This window comes from Sporothrix brasiliensis (genome assembly GCF_000820605.1).
Source record: "Sporothrix brasiliensis 5110 chromosome Unknown Cont18, whole genome shotgun sequence".
NCBI lineage: Eukaryota > Fungi > Ascomycota > Sordariomycetes > Ophiostomatales > Ophiostomataceae > Sporothrix > Sporothrix brasiliensis.
This window is the reverse complement of record NW_024467137.1, coordinates 3,293,590-3,303,939: the sequence shown is the minus strand read 5'-3', so window position 1 is coordinate 3,303,939 and position 10,350 is coordinate 3,293,590. Positions and strand designations below refer to the sequence as shown.

General features: G+C 53.7%; 2 protein-coding genes across 2 annotated transcripts; one reads left to right on the top strand and one right to left on the bottom strand.

The window, feature by feature from the left end:
• Positions 1-3,609: 3,609 nt before the first annotated feature.
• SPBR_01961 (uncharacterized protein) lies at positions 3,610-4,470 on the top strand (the record flags this gene model as incomplete). The annotated part of the gene is made up of 1 exon (XM_040760270.1): positions 3,610-4,470. One exon carries the CDS (start codon positions 3,610-3,612, stop codon positions 4,468-4,470), a length of 861 nt encoding a protein of 286 aa, XP_040619874.1.
• Positions 4,471-5,271: 801 nt separating this feature from the next.
• Positions 5,272-8,434, bottom strand: SPBR_01271 (uncharacterized protein; the record flags this gene model as incomplete). The annotated part of the gene is made up of 3 exons (XM_040759582.1): positions 5,272-6,141; positions 6,216-7,858; positions 7,924-8,434. The coding sequence occupies 3 exons, from the start codon at positions 8,432-8,434 to the stop codon at positions 5,272-5,274; spliced, it is 3,024 nt and encodes a 1,007-aa protein (XP_040619873.1).
• Between the last annotated feature and the right edge of the window lie 1,916 nt (positions 8,435-10,350).

Sequence of the window (10,350 nt, the reverse complement as noted above, 5' to 3'; positions counted from 1 at the left end):
ACCTGCAAAGACGGTGCAAGTATGGCCTGCCTTGAACAGCGGAATGGGTATCGGAGGCGAGGCGGACGTGCCCGGTAGCAAATTCTGTTTTCCCAGTCTGTGCCTTGCTGGCTGGTTTGTTATTCGCCCACTCATGACTCAGACTTGCCATCGCCCATTCTTTTCTTTTTCATATTTTCTTTCTTTGCGATCTTGTCCTCACTTACCAGTTGCAAATGGGTTTGCGGCTCGAACAGGAAGGTGCTCGAGTTCACTCGGAACCGGCTGAGCAAGACGCAGGTTTGCGGTGTCAAGATCTCGAAACGGTCGCCTACCACGAGGCGACTATGAGTCTCGATTCATGACTCGATCCAGCTTGTCGGGGCGCGGACGAGAATCAAAATTTCCACTCGCGAGGCGGGTGGCATATTCGGAATCCAGAGAAAACACACAAAGCAGCCGGCGTGTTGGGCAGCAATGCCGCTATGCATGCTGGACCAGTCCTGGCTTTGCATTTACCCCATCTGATGCCATCCCTAGACCGTATGGTACTATGCGTGGTATGTTCGATGTGGTTCAAAAAGAGCGAGGAGCATATCCGATGCCCAACGCTCTCGCTGCACGATATCCTGTTCGTCGAGTCCAGTCTAATCTGGTGAATGTCTTTTCGGGGCTGTCGCCACGTCGAGGCTATCGATTTGACGTCGAGGACCCGGCTTGTTCTGGCTCGATCCGTGGATACGTCAGTTGAGCGTGTGTCTCTTTCATGGAGTGAGGATACTTTTCCGTGTTTGATGAACGTTGAGTGCGTTCTGATGCACCTACTATGGTAATGCTGTATTGCTGCCCGACGAGTGCCATGCAGGGAAAAGCCGTCTCCATTTTCGCTCAACGGCACATGCCCTGCTCGTCTTCCGGGAGATTTCAGAGAATTGACACAATGAAATGAATGCCACATGGTCGCTGAAAGAGCAAAGGAGGAGGAGAAGCTCCAAAAAGCGGCAGAAGGCAGTGTTAGGGAGATGTAGCGAAGAAGCCATCGGAAAGAGACAAGTGGGAACGGGGCGAAGACCAGCGAGACACCAGGTCCACAGGTGTCTTCCGGCATGCTTTTGCAAGTAATATCGTGCACTCGCTCGCGTGAGTCTCGGAACGCTTAGGAATGTTCTTGTCATCAAGCGCCCGTCGCATGAACGCTTTCTGGCGCAGGTTGATTCGTTGAGCGTCCAACCTCCCTCGTTTGACAGTGCAATTCGTACGGTGTTTCTCGCGCCTGGTGCATTATCGTTCAAGAACCTGGAGTCTCTCCATGTCTTGCCACATGACATTGTAATTTGAGAAGCACATTGAGTCCTCCCAAGATGGCGGACGGGAAACGCGACGCCAGAGTCGAGCCCAGGCGCGGCCATTGCCGTGAGCGTTGCCGCTCCGCCGTGGCTCCAACGCGCGAGCATGGGTCCAAGTGTCGGTGCGTCTTCTTAGCTTTCCCGATCTCCTCCACCGTTATTTTGTCACTCGTTTATCGTGTCTCCATCTCTCCTCTCTCGTCACGTACCTGTGCCTTTTCTCACTGGCCTAGCTGGACGCAGTGCTGAGGTGTTCGCTTCTGTTTGGTGAATGCGCTGGAATCCTTGACAGCCAACGGAGAAATTAAGACACGACATAAGAGAAAGGGTCTGGATGAGAACAAGAGACGCATAAGTGGTGACATATGGAGACGACAGAACAGCAAGACAATAAAACAGCATAGCGTGTCAAATCCACAGATGAAGGTACTATGTTGGGCTGGGTTGCTGCTGCTTAAAGAGGGCATGTTTTCCCCTTTGTCTCTTTCCTGTCACTTTGTCCTCTCCCCCTCGATCCCCTCCTTCCCTCCTTTCCTGGTCCATGTCCTTAAACGGACGTATTGACACGGATTAGCCCAAAAGAGAAGGCACGACCTAACTTCTTGCCTCGCCTCACTGCAACTTGTCTCGGTTTGACCTTCCCTTTCCTGTCCTTTTTGCCTTCTTTGCCTGATCGGTCCTGCCTCTTTCCACTATTCCAACCCATTGCGTGTGCTCCTTCCTGCCATAGTGTCTATCGCCCCTTTTTGCATATCCTTTTTTGATACCGTCTTCCTTTGCCTTGTTTGTCCCTTTAGAAACCCGTTTTATTGCATCTTGTTTACATTTTCTACCTACACCCATATTCCTTCATCTTACAATCTTCAATGCAAACGAGAAGAGATTTTCGTTTACGGCCCATCTATCAACGTCTCTTCCCGCCATCAATTTTCTTTGGCACCGTGACTCATCGTCCCAAACGACACGTATCTCGACTGCTTGCTGGCATGCACGAACTACTCTATTGATGGTGAACGAGAGTCTTTTTTGCTGCTGTATTCCATTACGGAGCTGAAGACATTCGATGCTGCTCTGATATACACGACGTCTATGAATGACGCCATCAACTTCGCGGATCAAGTCGTACGGAGTTCGGCTTCACGATCTGGCAATTGTTTTTTTATACGCTTTTGCATAGCATTTTTATTTTGTTCCGCCGGTTTCAAACAGTTTGCATCTGGGACCCAATCAGTGACAGGACACTATATTTCTACTTCAGCCGAAGTTGAACGCACTCAAGACTTGTCTTTTTTTCCCTCCCTTTGGTCTTTCGGTCCGTCTTTTCAAAAATACACACATAGAGACTCACCGAAGAAGACAGGCAAAACAGAACAAAGGAACAGGAAACAGACCAGCCAGGAGACCACACATCGCCTGACACCTCGTCCTATGCGTTGTCCAAAGTATCACGCTGCAGATCTTGTTGCCGCACGACGCATCCGTTCTTCTCACCACGATGGAAGCCAGCAGCGGAAATGCAGTCTTCAGTAACGAGCCTGGGTACAGAATGAGGAGTCCGGTAGCCTATCCTGGACAATGGACTACGAGCAGAAGGTGCGAAACAAAACATGACTTCATGCAAGAGGAGTTGAGCAAAGCCAGCCAGCTTTGGGAACAATTGCATAAAAACCGAACAACGGAAACGCCAGATTTAGACAGAAACATGTCCAGGAAATTACATACAAAGACACAAGCTGATTTTCCATCGACGAGCAGTGGTTATCCAGACGGATATCAAAACAGCGGGTATGAGACTACCCGTGATGCTCCTTACCGGCCAGCCAGGTAAGATAGCCGTCGTTTTATTTTCTTTTCCCCTCGTTGTTTTATTGTATTTTTCCAAATTTGATCTTCAATAGCCACATGTTTCTATTGTTTCCATGTTTTTATTTCTGACCATGGCGAAAGTGTGACTTTTGGTCGTAATGCAACAGCTACGTCCCCTTTTCAAGCCCCGCCCCAAGCAAATGGCATTTCCACTGGCATCAACAACAACTTTAATCAGTACCCTCATTCTCCACCACCGAGCTACAGCTGGCAACAGTCTGCGTCGTCATTTGCCTCCCCTGCATATGGGGCCATTGGGACGACGTTGAACCTATACGGCAACGGTGACACGGGCCGCAATGGGGGGCACAGCTCCTTTGCTTCCAATGAGGATGCGAGTGCACGATATGGTGTCCACCAATCGCTAGCAAGCTCGAATGGGCCAACGAATTCAAGCACCGAGACTACAGCAGGCTCAATGCCGCGCCAGTCTAGCTTCTCACCAATCGACCAGACAGACGACTTCGACGATATTTCGCCGAGATTGTCTGACGTGTCCATTGACAGTAACCCCGACCAGCCAACGCCACCCTCGTCTCTATCGACATCGTCTGCGCAAGACAGAGGCTACTCCGGGTTTGAAAGCGGCGCGTTCCGGAATGGCAGCGTTGGATATAGCGGCCCTGGCAACGGCGGTGTCCCCATTGGGGCTGGTACCGCCGGCAGTATGCCGCCCGCTGGTCGGTCAGACGGCCGCACCAGGTCGTCAAGGCGGGGTGTCAACCGAGACGAGTTTGACGGACCACACCAGTTCCTTCCGCGTCCCACACCGCAGTACATTGCTATGCAGGAGCGAGAGCTTCCGCATCTTCCAACAAACTTGCTTGTGCAAGAGCAGGACAGCGTGCTCTCGCAGGTGAACGACCGGCTGTCGCAGTGCGCTTTTGACTTTGTGGCTCGGTACCAGTTCCCTGTGCCTCTGACGCAGGACATGCGGCCGGTGGCACGACCGCAGGATCGCGAGTGGACCGAGTGGGTGCAGCTGCTCAAGCGTCTGGCCACGAAGCGCCGCATCCCCGCACGTGTTCTTTACAACGGCCAGATCAAGCAGTTCGTGACGATTCTTGAGAACTCGCTTGAGATGCGCCATGCGGCACGCCACCAGTCGCGGCCGTTGAAAGACGACCGCAACATTTTGCAGCTCATCTCGGCCGGCATCCAAGTGGCCAAAATCCTCAAGGATGCGCCTGCGATGAGTTTCCTGGACCAGCTGTACATTGCTACCGACCAGCAAATCCAAGACCGCGGCGCGTCAGCCGCAACCCGATTCCGTGGCTGATAATTGGCATGTGCAATATTTTTGCTTCGTTTTTACTTTTTTGCGTCGTGCTTTGCTTTGGTTTACATTCTATCACGCCTCGTTTTCTTACGCTCGCCCCTGTTTGTTTTGAAATTACGTACGAATCTCACAACTGGTTCGATACAGTCGACAACCGCGCTCACTCAACCATACCCCATACTGCAACCGCAAACATATACAATGCTGTGCACAGGCAGACGATTTATGCAGTTCGAGCTCTCTATACCTTTGGCGGCATTTTGATTTTCATAGTTTTTTTTTTTTTTTTTTTTTTGGCTGTTAATTTCATCAACTACCTATTTCTTTAGTAAGCATCGGCTTCCTTTGGCATTTACGGTTTGCATTCATTTTTCTCCCAAGCTTTGCTATTTCTATTCCCATTTCCACTCTCAGTTATGATGGCATCCAGAGCGGCACTATCCAACACTTCACGGCATTGTCCCAATAGAGAACGCAGCCTTTTCAACAAGAGCAATTTGAAGATTGCATAGATATAGTTTTTGTATGACTCTCGTCGACACAACAAGCACCAATATACCTTACTTACAACTTATGAAGAAAAAAGTGTATTGCTCGTGCTCATCTAAATTGGATCATCTTACAGAGTGTACATTGCATCGATTCGTCCACACATAAAACCGCTGGAAGGCCAAAAAAGGGCAGAAAAAGGCAGAAGTCCGACTGATGAGGGTAACAACAAAACTAAATCGCTTTGAATCCATGAAAAGCAAAGTACAAGAAAAGTCACCGCACAAAAACGGAACACGTGTGCCGAGAAAACTAGGCCGGAGTGAAGATGTAGCTCTGGTTCTGGAAGGACAAGAGGAACTTGGAGCACAGGCGGCCAGTGTAGTTGATGGAAACATCGCGGGGCAGCGGGTACGCCTCCACGGTGTCGAGGAACATGTCAAAGGTCAAATAGTCCAGCTCAGACCACGACTCGCCCGTCAGCAAGGCACGCAGTTGCAGGACAAACTCTTTGGCATGCTTGTCGAGGTCGCCGGACAATAGGGGTGCGTCGTCCAGAAGAGGGTTGAACGCCGTCTTGATCGACGAAGCGGACGCGGGGGACGAGGAAGAGGATGCGCCCGATGCGGTGGGCGACGACGTTGACGACGACGACGCACTGGACGAGGCGTTGCTGTTGCTGTTGCTGCTAGAAGCAGTCGCCATCTGGTGGGTCTGGTAGATGTTGTGGAATTGGAACGCAAACTGGCGGAAAGGCAGGTTCTCGAGCGCGCGGCTGAGCTTGACGGCTTCGGATCTCGCGTACTCGGGTTTGGGCCGCTGGTGATTGTCGAGGCTGCTCTGGTTTTCGGTAATGACAAAGTGGTCAATGGCAAGACCGGTCGACTCCATAAACAGGCAGAAGACGAGGAAAGCAGCCAAGCACGTCGCCCAGGCCATGCGGTTCTTGGGCTTGAGCTCGCGCGCAAACAGGCGGAACAGCGCGTCGACCTCCTCCTGCATCAGCTCGTCGAGGATGGACTTGACCTGGCGGTTGAGCATGCGCGAAGTCTGGAAGGGCGAGCCCGTGAAGAGGTGGTTGGCGAGAGGCAGGTCCTGGAGAGATTGCTCGGTGAAGCCCAGATGATGCGCCATCATATACTGCATTGTGTAGATTTGGAGAGCCTGCTTCACAATTGGCGACTGCAGAGAGAGGAGTTAGTTGGGTGGGGGAACGGGTCCTATGGAGGGCAGCAGTAAGTAACAGGGAGGCTTACACTTGTCTTGAGGTAGAAATTCCGCGCAATTGTGAGAATCTTCTTGGGCAGCTCGCTGTGCTTAAAATTGCCCGTGAGTGTATCGATGTACGCATCCTCCTTAAGGATGGCGTCGACATACGAACGCAGGGTCTTCTTGATCTTCTCTTGCTGCAGCGAGGCACCAACGACAGAGTTGTCTGACAGGTCCAGGGCCACTGGCAGGGAGCTCTGGGCGTTGAGCTGGACGATGTTGTCGCCGATAGTGAGGTGTGCGTGCTTCAAGACAACTGCGGATTGGGTGGCCTCAAAGACGCGGACATTCTTGATTTCAAACGTGGACTTGAACATGCGACCGGCCGACAGATGGACGGTGTGCGGTGCGTCACCCTGGAAGGCAGCGATGTTTTCGGCGGTAAACGCAGCCATGACGTCCTTGCGGAAGTGGTCACGGATGAGGGACGGGAACAGGGGGCCGAGGAAGTCGTCGAAACGCCAGCAGATGGCCTGGGGCAAGTGGGTGGCCAGCTTTTTGCAGTTCTTGCAGGGAAGCTGGGCGTCGCACTTGACCTTGCGTGAATGGCAGCAGAAGCAAGCACCGGCACGGCGGACCTGCAGCGCGCTCTCCTTGACCTCTTCAGCGAGCGGGCCTTTGCGGCCCTTTTGGGTGGCGCTCATGGCCTCGAAGCACTCGAACGGGTTGAAGCGGCTGCCGCTGCCGGCGTGGGTGCTTATGGTTTTGGGGGTGAAAATCACAAACTTGTCGTCGCCGCTGCTGCTGTCCAGGCTGCTGCTGAGCTGCAGCTTATCCGACGCCGACGACGAGCCCGACGTCTTCTTTTTTGTCACTCTGGTACCGGATCCTCTCACTTTGTTGATTTTGCTAGGGGCCTGTTGCGCCCGGATTGGTTTCGAAGCCGCCGGGTTCACCGGTGAGAACATTGTCTCTACCGGGGCTGCTGGCGGCAGAGAGGTCTGGGTTGCTGAAAGAAGATCCGGCGACGAGATCAGAGGGAAGTCGGAGAGTTGCAGTTGCTGTAAGCTTTGTTGGGGTATGGCAACCGCAGCGTTTGCCTGTGGTAGATCGTGTGAGTGCTGGACCTGCTGCGTTTGTTGCGCCTGCTGCGCCTGCTGCGCCTGCTGGGCTTGCTGGGCTTGCTGAAGTTGCAGCATCTGCTGGAGTTGCTGGAGCTGGAACTGTTGCAGAGCCGCCGCCCATTGTGCTGCCTGAGCCTGTGTCTGAATCTGCGGCGGCTGCTCGCTCTCCATTTGCATGTTGGCTGGAGACCGCGGACTGGCCGACTGTGAGAGGCTGGCATGGGCGGAGAGAGACGCGCCGGTGCTCTCTGGCGACAGCGAGCCCAAGCCGGGGCCGTCCATGACAAAGATGTGGGATGGTTCCTGGGATTCGGGGATGGCGGTGGCATTCCACGGCGGAACGTCGGCCTCGGATTGATGTTGATTTGGAATATTGAAGAAGCTCTGCTGTTGCTGCTGCTGCTGTTGATGATGATGATGATGATGTCTCTGTTGTTGCTGTTGGCTACGCTGCTGCTGTTGCTGTTGCTGCTGCTGGAGCTGTTGCTGGATCACCGTGGACATAAATCCCGACTGGGGGCCTGGTGTGGTTGCCGGAATCGCATTCGAATAGAAGCCTGTCAGGTCTACAGCTTATGTTAGTCAACGCGATGGGGACAAGAGCAGCCGAAGCAAGATCCATAGTACATACCTTGAAGCTGCTGGTCGAACAGGATGGCATCCTGAAGCTGCAGAAACTCTGCGGCAGCGTTGTACTGATTCTCGGTATATGGCGCGTTGACGTTGACGCCCATGGAGGTTCCTGCGTGCATCGAGTCGGACACTTGGTTTGCGTACTGAAGAGGCAAAGTGCTCGGGAGTTGCGCAGGGCCCGAGTAGCTGGAGCGTGGCGGCTGCTGTCCTGGTGACAGCTGGGCCGGGGAGGAGGTTGGCGGCAGCTGCATGGCCAGCGGTTCGGGGCTGTGCTGGTGATGGCCCGGGCTGGAGGTGGAGCTGGGAACGCGGAAGCCCTGGCCCATGTGCGTGACGACACCATACGAGGCGAGACTCCCGCTTGCGGGGCTCGGCATGAACGCGACAGACGGCGAGTCGGACTGGGAGCCGCTGCCGGGGTGGTCCACAAAGTTCCAGGAGCCGTTGCCGTCTTCGGACGGAACGGCTTCGTGGCCCATCAGGGAGCCGGGCGAATCGTGGATCGACATGGCGTATTTTGTAGCTGGGAGAAGGTAGACGTATGATGCAAAGAATGGGTAGATGGTGAGGACAAGGGCTGCGTTCAAAGTGCAACAACCAACGTCGACCACAGAAAATCCCGAGCGACGGACCAGAGCGCAGCTATTTATTGCTGGAGCCCAACTGTGATACAAGCAACGCACTTGGTCTGTCGAGCAGGAGAGGAGGCAAGACAGAGAGAGCAGCACCAAGTTCGATGGACGATGGGTGACAGGCTGCAACAGTCGCAGACGCTCAGATCAAGTGCCGTGATTCGTTCGCCTTGTTTCGTTTGGCAGACGTGCGGCTCTGCACGGCCAGTCTGGAGAATTATGAAAACAGACAGGAGTGTCGTGTCCGGGGACGTTGTCGCTTTGCGCAACGTCGTGGACCAATGGACTAATCGTTTGTCACAGGCCAGAAAACGGTGTGTTGGTCAGGACGATGCTTGTGTTCGTCCTGTTGCAACGCTGACAAGGTGAAGGTTCGCGATCGTGCGCAATGGGAGGCGTGACAGGCGAGAAGACAAAGAATGGTAGAAAAGCACCAAGACGAGGCAAGACAGGCAAAGGAAATGTCAAGCAGAGGTCAAGAACGTTGAGGACTTCGAAAAAGGCCAAAACGTGTTGGGAGCACGATCCTAGGTGAAAGGCGCAGGTGTGATGCTAGTGCAGGCACAGAAACATGGTGGGTGATACACATGCGCAAGAACTGGTCGTTGGGCGCTATATGAAGGGGCGGATGACGGCGGAGACATACGAGGCAGCGAGGACGTTTGGGAGAGAGAGGCCACTCCGTACCAAGAAAAGGACGAAGGCAAAAAACATGCCAAAACACATCGCGAGATGACAAAATCGGCAGGAAACAGTGACCGAACAGCCCAGGGAAAGAAGGAGGGACTTGACCGACGACAAAGCCTCATTCGGTCGCCCAAAAGGGTAAGAGGGGTGGCCTTTGGTATTCTCCAGTGCAGAGGCGGGAAGGCGCAGGGGCGTGGGCGTAGAGAGACGGTAACGAATACGGACAGAGCCTATGAGCGACGAGGAAAGAGCAAACCGGAGCGCACGTGCTGGCCGCTGAACGCCAAACAGCGCTGTTACAGGTAAGTAGTGAGTACGAATTAGTGCGTAGTGAGGCATTGGATCTTACTGCAGCCCAACAGCGGAATTCTCGGCCGCCAAGGTCACTCTCTGCTGATGCGCATCAACAGACCGACACAACAGACAGGAACCGACGCCGACGGCGCGGTTGGCGCATTTGGCCTTCAATGTATATAATACGGGGCCTGTTCGCATCCATCAGAAAACGCCCAACGGACGACAGAGGCGCGCAAGGCCTCGTTAGTTGCACAACGTGAGTGGCAGTGAACGACCAAAAGTCGGGGTACAACGTGGAATGTGGACCGCGGAGGTCTGTTGGCGGTAGGAAACGATAATGGATCACTCGATAGGACACGGAAAAGAGGCTTGTGCCCATGCCTTCAGTTCACCAGCTCCCACGCCTACACCTCGATCGACAGTCAGCCTTGCATTACGCGCTGCCCTTGGCCGTTCCAGACGACAATAGAAACACAAATCCAGCACGTCGAATTCCGAGAAACGTGTTGTGGTTTTGACAGTGCAATGGCGGTCCATAAACAACCCATTGGCAGCTTTTCTTTCTCTGATGGTTGCTGGTCACGCCGCACACCATCGGGCGCATGGCATGTTCAGATGTTTGTCCGTAATAGTCCTGCTGGCGCACTGGATCTACGCCAGCAGGGTGGACGGGACGGGTTGTCTAGACCCTTTTGTTTTTCTTCCACACGAACGATAAAGAATAAGTTGACCTTCTTGCGCACCGAGCAGGCACAGAGGTAGGCAAATTTGTGGGTTCTACGAGACAGGCGAGACAAGAGACAAGGGAA